The 14,721-nt window shown below is 38.1% G+C and overlaps 4 protein-coding genes across 7 annotated transcripts in view; 2 read left to right on the top strand and 2 right to left on the bottom strand.

The window, feature by feature from the left end:
- The first annotated feature begins 610 nt into the window (after window positions 1-610).
- On the top strand, window positions 611-9,264 carry LOC135164299 (myophilin). Its single transcript, XM_064124525.1, has 4 exons — window positions 611-806; window positions 8,292-8,428; window positions 8,507-8,711; window positions 9,030-9,264. Exons 1-4 carry the CDS (start codon window positions 753-755, stop codon window positions 9,198-9,200), a joined length of 567 nt encoding a protein of 188 aa, XP_063980595.1. The 5' UTR covers window positions 611-752; the 3' UTR covers window positions 9,201-9,264.
- On the bottom strand, window positions 9,233-10,992 carry LOC135164302 (small ribosomal subunit protein bS6m). Its single transcript, XM_064124528.1, has 3 exons — window positions 10,714-10,992; window positions 10,313-10,617; window positions 9,233-10,162 (listed from the first exon to the last, which is right to left on the bottom strand). The coding sequence occupies exons 1-3, from the start codon at window positions 10,756-10,758 to the stop codon at window positions 10,057-10,059; spliced, it is 456 nt and encodes a 151-aa protein (XP_063980598.1). The 5' UTR covers window positions 10,759-10,992; the 3' UTR covers window positions 9,233-10,056.
- A 142-nt stretch (window positions 10,993-11,134) lies between these two features.
- On the top strand, window positions 11,135-12,011 carry LOC135164304 (protein kish-A). Its single transcript, XM_064124532.1, has 3 exons — window positions 11,135-11,284; window positions 11,426-11,535; window positions 11,626-12,011. The coding sequence occupies exons 1-3, from the start codon at window positions 11,282-11,284 to the stop codon at window positions 11,729-11,731; spliced, it is 219 nt and encodes a 72-aa protein (XP_063980602.1). The 5' UTR covers window positions 11,135-11,281; the 3' UTR covers window positions 11,732-12,011.
- A 175-nt stretch (window positions 12,012-12,186) lies between these two features.
- The window catches only part of LOC135164291 (lachesin-like), a 50,815-nt gene continuing 48,280 nt past the window's right edge, over window positions 12,187-14,721 (bottom strand). For all 4 annotated transcript variants that reach the window (XM_064124508.1, XM_064124509.1, XM_064124510.1 and 1 more), the window contains 3 exons: window positions 14,513-14,654; window positions 14,019-14,176; window positions 12,187-13,564 (listed from right to left, as the gene is read on the bottom strand). In XM_064124508.1, coding sequence (XP_063980578.1) covers window positions 13,248-13,564; window positions 14,019-14,176; window positions 14,513-14,654 — 617 coding nt within the window. In that variant the 3' untranslated portion in view covers window positions 12,187-13,247. The remainder of the gene's footprint in view (window positions 13,565-14,018; window positions 14,177-14,512; window positions 14,655-14,721) is intronic.

Raw genomic sequence — 14,721 nt, 5'->3', positions numbered from 1 at the left:
AAACTCGCAGGTGAACAATTCAAGGCCACCTTTATCGTTCATCGCGTTACCTTGACCTTGCATTTCGCAGCGCATCACCCCAAGACTTTGAAACTCATCCCAAAGCAGCCGAATGCGAAACTAAACTCATCCCCAAATGAAAAAGTCCCCCATAGCTCTCACATTTCACACCGAAGGTCTCGTCCATTGATGGTCCGATATCAATCGCCTATGAATCACATCCTCGCAATAGCATCAAGAGTCACTCCAACGCCGTATACGACCTAATTGTTGCAATGAGGTGAAAAATTAAAGGAAAAAAAAACTACCAATCGTCTTTAAAATCCTCCCATATCGCCTTATGCTGTACATCCCTGACCGAACGAATGGCCGAAGGACCGGTTCCAAGGACCCTCGAATTCTCCGTTGATGTGACGTCATCTCCGGTGAATAAAGGAGGTGGATAGTGGTGTGGGCCACGTGCCCAGTGAAAAATATAAGAAAGAATATGTGTTCCCTGGTTTGAAGGGGCCCCCTTGTTTGAGAAAAAAATACCGTCGACTATATGTAATGCTGGTATTGGGCGGGGAACTTCACCCGCTTGCTCAGCTTAACTCCCTCCTCGCTGACGATTCAGTCTAACTCCGACTGTCGAAGCGTAGAGAGCCTTTTTTTTAACGTGCTCAGTAAATATAAACATCAACATCTAGTGATTTATATTTTAGATTGATTAGTTCGATAATCTTGAAGTTTCCAATAAATTCAAAGGAATCATGGCGTGCAACAGAGCAGCAAAATCTGGATTTGCCGCAGAGGCACAAAGAAAGGTGAGATATTAATCTCGCGAATATATTTCCGCAATTTTATTGATTTCTTTCAATCAGTAGACAATGACGATCAATAATTTTGGGTCTTTTCCGGGGAATTTCGGAACAGACAACCGAAATCGCGATTTATGCAGTTGACGTCATCAACCCTCGGCCCAGTGCGCCGGTGAACGAAAACAACCCCCGTGCCACCCTGACCTAGTGAGCCCGGCTGAGTTCCCTCTCCCAATCCCCAACTACCCCTCACCCATTCAGTGATAACCCAGTTCCGCGAAAATCGAAAGAACATTTGAATTATAACAATTTGTTGTCTGTTTTTTGCACCTAGAAATTAACATAATTCTTTGAATGGTATGTTTTACCAGAATGAATTGATAATCGAAATTAGGTGCGATAAAAATCAGGGAAATAGAAGTGGTAGAATGTTATTGTTACCGGGTTAAATCCAATCGATTCCTACCGATTTTCCAACTGCTTCTGCAATATCGGAAATTGGCTCAATTTATTTTGTATTGTCTTCGGAGAGCAATTGAATGGGTTGAAATGTTCGACCAACAGCTGGCAGCCGAGGGGAATTATAACATTCGGGTTCCCCAAAGAAGGGAGCGCCCCTGAAACTCGTTTATCGTGGTGCACTTATTCTCACGGGATTCTCTTACTACTTATTTTATACTCCGAATGTAGCCACGATATCTAACGAATAATCGCTCTTGTTTGTCATTGCCACTTGTTGATACCGAGTACTGTCTATTCAATGCCAAATTATTCCAAAACGAGGCGCGAAATACGTTAGTCACTGGAATATTTCGTCATCGATCAGTGTGGAATATTACGTCATTAAAATATTTGAGAAATAAACTCATCGATGGAAACAACGTCGATGTGTCAGCAATGGAGCTATCGGTTCTGTGATAATAAGACCTCAATAAAACGGATGGGAACAATTAAGTGGAAATGATAAATGTATTGCAATATTCCTGATAGACCAATTGTTCGTTTCTTTTTTAATCGGTCCAAGGTCATTCAACTGATAAAAACCGGTTTTCTGGGGTTTTATACTTTTTACGTTGGTAACAAATGCTGAAAATCTTCAGGATTGCTATAAAACCCGATAATTTTATATTTTACGTGTTATTCCAGGCGATATTTGCCTTGGCGTCAGGCGTATTAAGTCGGCACTGTGAAAATATACCCCACCCCAAAGGCTTCTCTTTGCTTACTTTTATCGGTAATCGTGGGGTTCTGGTATAGATTGTCGTCTCGATGAAAAACAACGCCAAATAGACAGCGTTTTTACGAAGAAAACGAACAATGATGTCTCGACAAGAGCAATATCTTTGAAAAATATTTTTGCAAAGTACATTTTTTTGGCAGCGATTCAAGCACCAAAGGGTCTATTACTCTTCCAATATCTGAATGGACAACAAATAGAAATGAACAAAAAGAAGGGGGTACAATCGTGACCCAACGCAAATGGGCTCTGGAGATGTTACTCTCCGATGAAACAGGCGGTTTTTTTTCCTCTGTATTTGGAGGCCAGACACAGTCCTACACAGACACACACATGTTTACTGAGAAATGACAGAGTCCGTGACCAGCGAAGATACGCTTATCGCTGAGTGGAATGTATGGGCTCAAAGCCATCACGAAAAGCGCTTCCTCTGTGTATTTTTTTTGCTCAGCGAATAAAAGGCAGGGGAACACTTGGGACGACAGGAGAGTCACTCGAGGCTCTCCAAAACCGAAGGTTTTTTTTTATTGGCAATTTGTGTTTGTATGATTTCGAGTGTGAAATGGCACGATGACTTCATATTTGAGCGGTTATTACTGCCGGATTATGAAAATTCATGAGGTAGGAGTACGTGTGTTGTATTTCGATGGTAAGACCTGGTAGTTGGTTAATTAGGAAAACTGAAGACATGGGGTGCTGCTTACTATTTATTTATTCAAATATATGGTCTCAAAAATTAGAGATGTTGCACCTTCCTAATGAGATTTAGAATTGAACTAGGAGAGAGTTTTTTAACAGAATATGAGTCTTGAAAATTGGGGAGTGAATCTGAGAAGGCGAAAATGGGGGAAATTTTAAATGGCTTTGTCGATCAAAATTTTGGATTAGAATTCCTCGAAAATCTAAGTTTTCATGAGTTTTAGAGGAACACAGTCGCCTTTTTATGATTTTATTCTAGGACAGTAGTGTTCCGTTAGTTTTATGGAGAGAAATACGACCCGACTTTGAATATTATAGAAAAAACAGGAATGTTATTCATTGGAGCTGTAAATATTAAAGCCTGTTATTAACAATGGACCGATGTGTATCTGTAAATTTAGAGGGTCTTGCTAAGTAACTTGTCGAACTTGATTACTCCCTTCACCAGTGAATGAGTATGATCATCCTACTGTGACTAATACAACGTGGCAATGGCTGAAGAAATGTTTACCCACCCAATTACCGATAAAAGTGTTTGAAAATATGCGAACGTTAATTAAAACGATTTGATATTTGAAACTCGAGGGAATAACGGCTCTTTTGCTTAAAAAATAGAGCCGAGCGGAAATCCGTTATGAATACCGGAAATGTGGGGCCCTTCTCAAGGCACTTGTTAAGGGTGTTCTTGTTCTATCCTGATCGATACTGCCCGCATCAATCGAGTTAAGTGCATTCTCATTAGCAAGTGCCTTTGTTGAGAAACTTTCTGTGAAGTTAAACTAACGCTATCGAATTTTGGTTTACTTATCCAACAGCTATTTATTTATGTCAACCCTTGGCGCTTAACATTTCACTTTGGTTGAAATGTTCAGAGTAAACTCGTTTGATTTTATATCACCTTCGAACACGTGTTTTCTACGCAGTTATATTTATGCTTCGCGGTTTATGATTCAGGGGAAAGTTGTAGGGGGAATTAGAAAAGACAAGAGGACACAAAAGTTGAAATTCTGCGCTGAGAAAATAAGATGAAAAATATTTTCTAATTCCTTTCTCCTGAAAATTGGCTCTACAATTTTTTAACGATTTTTTTCCATCACCAAGCATCACAAAATTCTTTCTAAAGATATTTTGCAAATCCCTGCAAATCCGCTTGGCTAATATTTCCCTTCGTCATTCCACTGCTCAGTTCAAGTTTGTTTTTCCCTGTAAAGATAAAAATGAAAGAGAGGAAATGGTTACGAGACAAACCGCATAGAATTCGTCAAACTTGACTCAGCCCTGGAGAAGAATAATATAAGGGGATTTACGTTGATGGTTGCCGTATGTAGGGAGAGCCTGCTCTTTCACATTACAAGCATGTGGATAGGATATTTTAACATGAGTCACGCATAGCTTCTTCCTTATGTCATATTCGGGTCGCGACCGGCCCAGTGTCTAGTCGGATTCAATCATTATCGACGGCAAAAGATTTTTTTTTTCGTTAACGGTCAGTTGCTCAAGCTCTCGTGAACACGCACCCCTATATGTGGCTGTACATACGTGTCAAGCTAGAGTTACCTAACTTGTCAATGTAAAGCTTAATGAACCAACTCACTACTTTGTCAAATATTGACGTGAAAAACTTGTGCAACGCTCGCTTCATTATGATTCATTAAAAATCGAGGTACTGAACAAGCTGTTCAAATTTGAGGTTTTAAAAATAATTTGCTTGAAATAAGTTTCGGATAAAATTTAATTTGATATCATATGTCCTAGGAATTAAATGTGCCCCCCCCCCCCCATTCCTGGATTCGTTGAGACATTTGCCCCAGACTTTTTTCTCTCAGCGAAAATACTGATTCGGAGTAGTCTCCGTTCTACATTCTCCACATTTCCGGGCCATATAATCCTATTGTTTCGGACGAATCTACTTAAGTAGTTCATTACCACTTAAGGGCAGACAGGGCAGGTTCGCGTGACCAAATGTGTGGGGACTAACGATGTAAAACATGATTTAATTGTTACTACCCTAAATTTCCGGTCTCATACGGAGATGGCATATTCAAGGCGGAAATATTCTCTCATGGTAATTGAAGATTTTAGAGGCCATCGTCAAGCGGAGTATTCGCAGCATTGTGGCTCAGCAGCCCAATTTCAGCGATCCTCTCCATAACGCCTCCCCTATACTCCCTTGGTATTTATGATACCCTCAATGATATAGTTGGGATGAATGGGCACTATTTGCTTGACACTTAACGCACAGACATCTCCATTTCTACGATTATTATCCATTGAACAAGCAGATCAATCCGTCGGATCCATTTGCTTAATTCTCCATCGTGTCCGCAATGCTCTGAATTAACTATTACGATTGTTGATAGCAATTTACAATGAGTATAATTTTTTCTCAATTTTCTTTGTTGAATAGGATTTATTAATGCACGTTAAGATTCAATTTATTTAACAAAAAGTTAGGCCCTTTTCTTGGAGTTCTCGCGCTGCGACCTTGGAAGTACAATGAATTATTGGCTAAGATTGGGTGGAAAGATGCAATCATTCCGGTTTTCCAATAAAAGTTTTAAAAAATCCCCCATAAAATAGAACTGGCCAAATCTCCACAATCCGTAGAAGGGCAAACCAGTGTAACCAGACACCATGTAGCCTTCATCATGTCCCCATGTCTTCCAGTGTGCATTTTCATGCTCAGTACACTCCGTACAGTGATCTTACGCAATTGTCTCGACCTTATAAAGTGGGTCACTAGTTTTGCTTGTGACCTCCGACATATTTGCTGATAAATTTGACAGTATTGTTTTTTTTATCCGAACAATAACGCTAATCATGGTAATGAAAGTGCATACTTTATTTCTGGATGCCATCGATGATGGACATGATACAGAATGTTGGTCACCTAGTGGCTGGAGCGCAAGGCTGATTGGGAGTATCGACAGCTTAGGACTTTGATCGAGGGACGACTAGTATGCGTCATTAAATTGTAACTTGACTAGACCCCTCTAGAAGAATAGTTTTACAACTGCTATGCTCCAATTACTCGTTGACAATTGATGAACAATCAATTGTTAAACGTCTTTAGAAGACAATATGTCTTGTATTGAAAGAAAATATCTATATGATGTGAGCTTCATTATCAGTGATTTTTATCACTGATACATTGCCTCTCTGTCAAGAAATATCGATTATATTTTGAATGAAACTCGTTATTTGTCTGCCGTCAACATTTTCATCACGCAATTTTATTCTTCATCTTTTCTCCAGACCAGTCTCCTTCCTGTGTCTCCAAGAAATAATCCCATTGGCCTTGACGTACAACTCTAGTAAAGCACTTCCAGCGCGTTATTAAAAACACCGAATGTTGTGCTCGTTGAGACAATATTGCGGCTACGGTGTAGTGAGGTCAGAGGTTCTAAATTGCTCCTGGAAGAGCTCCACTTGTTGATAATACACCCACAATTTCACCGATATAAATTACAAGTATTTTTAATATCTTCCTCAGTGGGCAATAAAAATTTTTTGTACACTTCAATTTATCGAGTGACTTAGACTCGACAAAGAAACCTTTGAGGAGTCATGTGAGTTCATTGGCTCCGGAGAACCAGTCCTCCTCGGACAAGAGGCGAAAATGAAACTGTTTCTCTTCTTTTTCCCTCCGATGTTTCGAAATAAATAAATTCCAGGATTTCGCAGAATTGTCTGGCATGCTCAGCGAGGCATCGTGGAGGATGTACTTCCTGCATTCCAATCATAGAACACTTGAGTGAAAGTAAATGGTCGATGGATTCTCAAGAGAACGAGTTCTTATTGGGGTTGTAACCCCAAGAGCAAAACGATTACCCGGGAGTTTTTGATTTCAAGGAGAGTTGGGTGAATTATGTCTGGGAGAATGTTTGACTTGTCGATTTTCTATTTTACTGTAAAAATTATGATGGAGAATGATTCAAGTGAAATTTCTAATTTAAATTTAACGGCCTCCAGAAATTGCTTCAGCTGATTTTTTTCTCATTCGTCCTCCCACAACTGAAACCTCACTGGATATTTATTCCTTGAAATAATAAATTTTGGGAATACATCCCACCATTTTCATAGCCGAAGTCTCATCGCCTCCAAAAAAATCTGACATTTCTCGAAATGAACTTGCTCCCACGATATTCATGAAACGATTTGTATTAAATTTTTCATCCCATCTGTTATTGCCACCGCTTCGACTGAATTCTCCGTAACTCAGAAAAAAATTTCAAACGTCAGATTAATGCAAAAATCCTTCAAATACTGTTCGAATGGAATATTAGAATCCGTCGTTGACCCAGAGGATTACACCGGCTTTCACCGGTTCCCTCGAGAAAATTTTATTCGAGCAAGTTTGCATAACTGAATAAATGCATTCCGAGAGTAACCGATTCCCCTCATCTGAATAATTAGTTGAGAATATCTCGGCAAAATCTATTGTACCTGAGCATGAGACTTTTCCAAATATCGGTAACAGCATTCATCATTGCTTTATAACGAAACGACTGATGCTCCTGTTGAATTATTATACAACATGAGAGAGTCAAGAGAATTTGTATAACGGAATGCACCCGAGTCACGGAGGGGAACGTTAGCCGTTAGACAGTCGATTGAATGTCGACAGAGCTGAGAAGAAGAGGACGAAAGTACCGGTTTTAAATTACCAATGGATTTGTAATTAATTCGTGGTGACAGGCTGTCTGTCTCCAGTAATTTGTACGCACATTAAGTTAATAATCATTTTCACGGTCTTTAATCAACAAGATGATAAAACCTGTTATCAGATAAACGTTGCGATGTTTAGATATTATCAATGAAAGTGTGTCAACCAACAAAGCACTCCTCCACTTTTCATTTTACCACTTGAATATCGCAATGAGATTCAATGGATATTTTTACCCTCAACGAGATTGAAATCGGCGAGATATGGAGAAGGAAATGGATAAATGGAGTAAACGAGACGTCAGGTCGATGACATGATGCAAAATGGTCACGTTTTACAGACCCTACAGGATGTATTACTTGGAAACTGGTGTAATTAATAAAAAGCAGCACTGTTTCTGGGTGAAAACTCCCGGACTTTTGTGTTCCACGCGAGAGGGGAATTTAATCGTGTGATGAAACCCGTGTGAAGTCATTATGAACATTATTCTCGTTTCGATTATTTATGTTGCAACAGTTGGGAATAAATTTTTCATTCAATTTCAATTTTATTAAATGTCAGATTATTTTTACGGGTTTTATGCTTCAACTCTTACAAAACAGATGAGTTATTGTAAACAAATGGACAGATGATTAGGTCGTTAATTTTAAAGAATGGCAATTTCACTGTTGTCATAATTTGACTGAAAGTGAAACACACTTCGCTGGCGATAAGCGAAAAGTGTATTTTATCTGCTGCTCTCAACCTACCGGGTGACATCACATTTAAAAATATCCGAGCATAATTATGACGGTTTTTCTGGTTCGTGACTTTGCGATATTATGTCGTAATCACTTTGACAATTTAGAAAGATGTAACTGCTCACTCACAGTTTTTTTTAATTTTGCAGATTAACAGCAAATATAGCGAGGAATTAGCCCAGGAATGCCTGGAATGGATCAAGGTGATTACCGGAGAAAATATAAATACCAGCGGGGATATGGATAATTTTTATGAAACCCTCAAGGATGGAACCCTTCTGTGCAGGTAATTATCCATTAATTAATGGACCATTGATGTGAAATTAGCGAGGATATTATGAAAATTTAATTATTTGCTGGGTAGATTGGTGAATCACGTGCAGGGGGGATCAGTGAAGAGGATTAATCAATCAACGATGGCTTTCAAGTGTATGGAGAATATCAATGCGTTTTTGGAGGTAGCGCGTGGATTGGGTGTACCCCCCCAGGAGACATTCCAGACTGTTGATCTTTGGGAGAGACAGAATCTTAACTCAGTCGTTATTTGTCTCCAGTCCCTTGGGAGAAAGGTAAATCTCATTTGATTGCTAATGAATCAATCAATATCGACTCATTACCATACTGACTTTTTCTTGCTCATCAGTAAATTATTCAGACAATGAATTATTTTACGTTGAAATGTCAGTTGTAGAAAAGAGCTCCTGATATTTTTCACTGCAATATAAATAACTACATCCCAAGGTAATTGCTTCATTAATAAATATGTCATATTCGACTTGTCCTCGATGAAGTCAGTTTCTTTCTTCAGATTTAAGACTTTGGGTATTCAAAAGATCTCGGTACCTGGCCCCCCTTTATGATGGTAATTATCGTATTTCTCTTAACAGGCTGGCAATTACGGGAAACCGAGCATTGGACCAAAAGAGGCTGACAAAAATGTTCGTAATTTTACTGAGGAGCAGCTGCGCGCGGGACAAGGTGTAATTAGCCTCCAATACGGTAGCAACAAGGGTGCCAATCAGAGTGGCATAAACTTTGGAAATACTCGACACATGTAAATCCTGTCTTCCATCACTCAGCCAAATTCTCGTTTTATTCTTCACTTTTGTTTTTTTTTTCAAATCGTCATTGAAGATGATAATTTTTTCGTTTGTTCAAAATTTTATGAATTACGCCGATAATCTGGTATTATTATACTGATATATTTTTTTTACTCCTGAATTGGAAAATATTTTATCTTCAGTAAGGGTCCACGTGAATAGGTTAATGAATTCGTGTACCTTGGTGCCATTTTTGGGTTGAAACATTTCATAGAAATTCTCATGTCCCTGACCAAATTAATGTATTACGTAGAAAGAAATATTTCCTTGTTTTTGCACAATTGATCTCGCACGATTGCTTGGGAATTTTTCAAAAAAAAATTTCGATGAACACGAACGAAATATAAAACGGACAATGCATTTCTATAGTTGAAGAACTGTCAATTTTCATGACTTAAAAGTAATTGTCTCATGACAAAATGATTAGCAGAGCAACCGAGGTGGTGCATAATTGTTACACAATGAACTCAGATTATTTCATTATCATATTACCGTTGAGTTAATGCTTCAGTTGTGTTTCTCATGTTTCTCAGAACTCATGAGAACAAAAATATTAATTCTATGCATTGGATCCTCATTTGCACGTCAGTTATTATTATTTCTAAGAATATATATTATGTATGATATATAGAGAGCGATTAACTTAAGTATTTTGTACAAACATCTTTTTTGGTGAATTATTGAAGGAAATATATAACTTTCAGATTGTATTTAAAAGTCTATCAGGAATAAAAACATTTATTAGAAATTAGTAAATATGTTGTTCTTTATTTCATTTACTCACATAACTAAATCACCTACACTCATCAATGAATTATCGCTGAAATGGGTAGTAATGCAAACCTGAATTCCAATGCCAGGGGTGAGTGAAGCCAGTTTTTCGGTGCTCTGCTATCTTCAGCAGTTTCTGAACTTCAGGTCTGAAAGAGGGGATCATTTCGTGAAAAATAATTTGTAAGAAAGGGATAACATGTGATATTTTTTTCAACTGAATCAATGTCATAAAAATTGCACTAATTGTTTTGTACCGATTCATCATTCAATGAATTGTCTAGAGCGGGAAAACGTACCTGTCAGAGGGTGGCAACATTTCTTCGTGAAAAGTACAGGGTAGGGCTGTCTCCTCTTCCTCCTGCTTATACAGTCGGCACCTAAGCACATCGGTATCACGACCGTATTCTTCAAGAAGATCCTCAAGGTTCTTCGGAGGGGCAGTGAAGTGCAAGATAAAATAAGAGGCCCGGCGATGTGGTATCTGGTGAGCCGAGATTTTATAGGGGGTCGGCAACTCCCCCAAATGGTCGATTTTCTTAATGACACCATCACGATTGAAAATACCCGTTGCTATTCGCTTCAAGGTGATAGCTGTCTGTGGCTGAATTACGAATAATGTAATTTTAATCGAGAAGCTCAATAAGGTGAGCACTTAACCTAACACACGTATCATAGAGGTTCTGTTATTGTGATTTACCTTAGTCATAACACGCAGAATGAGAGGCATCTCGTAGGTGAGCATTTTGTCAGCTAATTACTGATATATTTTCTTCGTCAACACTTTTCACAATTTTTTATCACCTCTAAACTTCTTTCTGGCTCTCAATTTACACGTTTTCGAACAACAACATCGTCAATCGTGAACTGTTCCCCTGTCTATCAGGTTAAAGGCAGTTTTCACGTACCGACACTGAGGAACTACTGGACCAAAACTGATTAAATTCCACTCACTCCACCAGAAGAAATCCGCAAATCTGATATAATGTCTCAAATAGAAATATTTTTGAATACAAATATTTACATTCTAATTCCGCCCATTAACGCTTCGATAACCTAGTGGTCCTCATCCCCTGTTCCCATGTCTGATGGCCTCTACCTGCAGAGCCCCATACGACGCCTTTCGATAACATTACTCAGTTGGTATAAACACCAGTGAGTGCCAGCATGACAAGCTGACGCAGAAATGATCCGGAGGTTATTGCGAACAGTTTGTGTTGAACAAATGTAAATTGCACAGATTAAATTGATAACTGAACTTCACCAACATGGTAAATACAGTGAATACTCCTCACATCTCTGATACTATTAACCTTAGTTTCGGTTAATAGATGACTAGAAATAAAGCCATAACCTTTGACTATTTATGAATACCTAATCAATCATCAATGTTTTTATGTTTTTATCAATAGTCAGCGTTATTCAACTTCCAAAGTCTGATGACTGTCATCTTACTCCTGATATGCACATGTGCCTACATACGATCAGCAGTGCCAAGTTTATTGGACAGGAAAAAAGTCGGGTAATGAAACTGACAAATTTATTTCTTTATTTGAAGCCACCAGATTAAATTTTATTTCAGCATTGAAAGCAACAAAATTTCTATTTTCAGGATGGGCGGAATATTCTGGAAGTGTGCGAGGATTGGTGAGCGAAAAAGTCCATATGTTGCTGTAGGTTGTCTCTTCATGGCCTTCAGCATCTTATTCTGGTCCTAGATTTGACATGCGAATCGTGAAGGCACGATTGAAACTCAGTAAAATAAAAAACCTATGGTTTTGAGGGGAATGGACAATTTTAATAGCCATTAATAACTAACAGAACGTAATAAGCAAACCGAACAAAGGGAAATTATTACGTACATACGTATTTTCACTTTATTTGTCAACACGTTACGTCTGCAAAGCTAGTATGTATTCAACTTGAGCACATTTCTCTCACCCTTACATGTGTATCTTAGAATATATATAATTCCTTTTTTTACTATAAACAACAGAACTTTTATTTACTCATCTCATATCCATAGGTACTATATTTATCAGTGTATTGAGCATCGTTCGATAATATAGCTAATTCATCCGATAGTTACACTGATCATACATCCCTTCTTCCCATCATACAAATTATTAATTAACTACGAGGCCCTATACCTTGAGAAGCAGTATAACTGATATGGTCATAAATGAAGATATGTCTTTATTGATATTTACAAATCAATGAGTAACAGTTGGTAGAATCGTACATAAACTTCGTTGTTGAGATCTGAAATAAATATAATTATCTTTAAACTGTACAAAACAAGTTGTAAAACTGCCCAACTATCGTCAAATGGCAAAGCATAGGGCGTTTTTTTCGTCTGACATTTTTGTCGACTTTTCATTCATTAAAAACAAAAATTCAGTAGCGAATTATCGTTTAAGTAATCACTTGAAAACATTTAATACAGCGGTACACGCACTACAGATATGACTTCTTTTTAAACGACGAGAAATATGATATTCTCAGAGTGCTCATGCCCCAATCTCATAAAACTCGTTATCCTATGTGATGTATCTTATGCGTTAAAGTCATTACACTAATTATTTGTCTCATATTTGATTATGAAATTCATATTCAATTCACGACACTCGTGTCCCTCTCAAATCGTATCCTCCATTACGTTCAGTATCTATAATTTTATAACTAGAAAACGTCACTGTTACAATTTACTTTGCGAATCCTTCAATTTATTTACCTCTCGTCTTAGTTTAGGATTTTTAATTATCGAGAATTTGTAGTTTCAAAAAAATATAATCATCTCAACTTCGGATATGTCCTCATTTAAGTTAAGACATTCGACAGTGCTAATGAAAAATATTCATCCTTCATTCGCGTATTATCATAAGTTTTTCATGAAGAAAAAATGCGTATAATTTTACAGAATGATGAATCCCTGGGGCAATATATTTTTTTTTCAAGATGTGTTTATGACCACGAAAAAAAGATGAAACAGGATAAAAGGAGAGGTATGTAAATGGAACACCTTACTCTTGAATATTATAAACTCAAAGGTCGGCCATGGGGTGAATATACGTCATCCACATTCATCATAAGATAAACTGATGAAATATGAAAATATCTGAAGTAAAATGAAACTAAAAAATAATGAAAGATAAAGAGCAGAGGAATTTAATTAAAAAGCGGCTGGATAATTGAAGGAATGGTGAGGAAAAAATAATTATCTCAGAACTGATATCAAAATGATAACAGAAGAAGTGCAATTACTACGATAATAAAGTTGCAGTTGGCTATCGTCCCAGGACTTCCATCAAAGATTTCATTATGTTTAAAGGCATTGTGATCTTTAGTGAGAGGTACACGTGAGTCCGGTGTTGTTGTTGTAATGAATTTCCTTTTTCCATGAGTGAATGTAACAGTACTCCTTTGTACCATCGGTGTACTTGTTCTGCTGTACGAAACTTTTGGCGTTGTCCTCCATGATGAATTTCCCCCATTGAATCTCCTCCCACTGGTAAAAGTCGCACGTGTTGACTGAGTCACACCTTCAATCTCTGCAATGATAAACGATCTTATTCTCCTCCACGTGTATTTTTTTTCTCTTCTTCATCTCACCATTCCCCTCTGCCACCCATTTTTCTTATTCCCCTCCTCTCAAATTTTTTCCCCCATTCAATTCTTCTCGTGACATCCGTATGAATTGAAATAACGGAGGTACCCTCACACCGTAAGAAAATTAAGGATGGTGGATACCCTTTTAATCAAACGTCCGGTTTTTTCGAATTTTTTTCGCGAATTATCGATTCCATTGATGCGAAAAACCATAAGTTTTTTTCTCGCACCACTTTGAAACTTCGGGAGTCATTAAATAATGACAAAAGGCAAGAACGTTGGGTTTTCTCACGTCTATCCCATCCGAAATTTGCCAGAAAAATAAAAAAGGGCGTGAACTCTGGCTGGAAGGGTGGAGTTTAGCCTTAAAGAAATAAAAAATCGAAAATATCTCACTGTATAATCGTAGAGTTGCTTGAGCTTCACCAATGACAGATGTTGCAATGCACTTGTACTCATCCAAATCCTCGGCCTGAAGTTGCATTATCTTGAGTTCAATGGTTGTCTTCCACTCCTCTTTTTCATTCACCGTCTCATTACTCACGAATCTACCGCTAGGGAAATTAGCATAACGAATTAGTCAACAATAAATTACGAATTCAAGCCCCCTCCAACCCTGTCACCCTCACTTGACATCGTATCCGTTTGCATTATAGATATGAGATTTATGCATCAAGTATAATTTACGAGGTGGGCCGAGGGGGTGTGAGGGAAGATTGGCTGGTTCCGCCGTAATTTCAATTCCCGTGTGATAGGAAATTGATTTCAAACAAACGGACGTACCGACTGCACTCAAGGGATGGACGAGGTGGGAAGGTTTTAGGGGTGGAGGGGCGGGAGAGATAAAGGTCAGTCTGTGACATTTTGATTTCTGTCATTGTGATACATACCCACTGCTTATTGACACGACCTGCTTCCCTCGCTGCCACATATTTATCGTCCTTGGGAAGGACTCAATTTCACATATGAGTGACACATCGGTGCCCAGGGGTGAGCCAACAAGTTCATTTTTAACTTTCGCCGTTGGTGAAACTTCTCGTTATTCAGACAAACAACAATTAAATGTTAATGATTTTTCATGAATTTGGTGTCACATTTG

The sequence above is a fragment of the Diachasmimorpha longicaudata genome, chromosome 7 (genome assembly GCF_034640455.1).
Source record: "Diachasmimorpha longicaudata isolate KC_UGA_2023 chromosome 7, iyDiaLong2, whole genome shotgun sequence".
Classification (NCBI taxonomy): Eukaryota; Metazoa; Arthropoda; class Insecta; order Hymenoptera; family Braconidae; genus Diachasmimorpha; species Diachasmimorpha longicaudata.
This window is presented reverse-complemented; position numbering and strand designations above follow the sequence as displayed.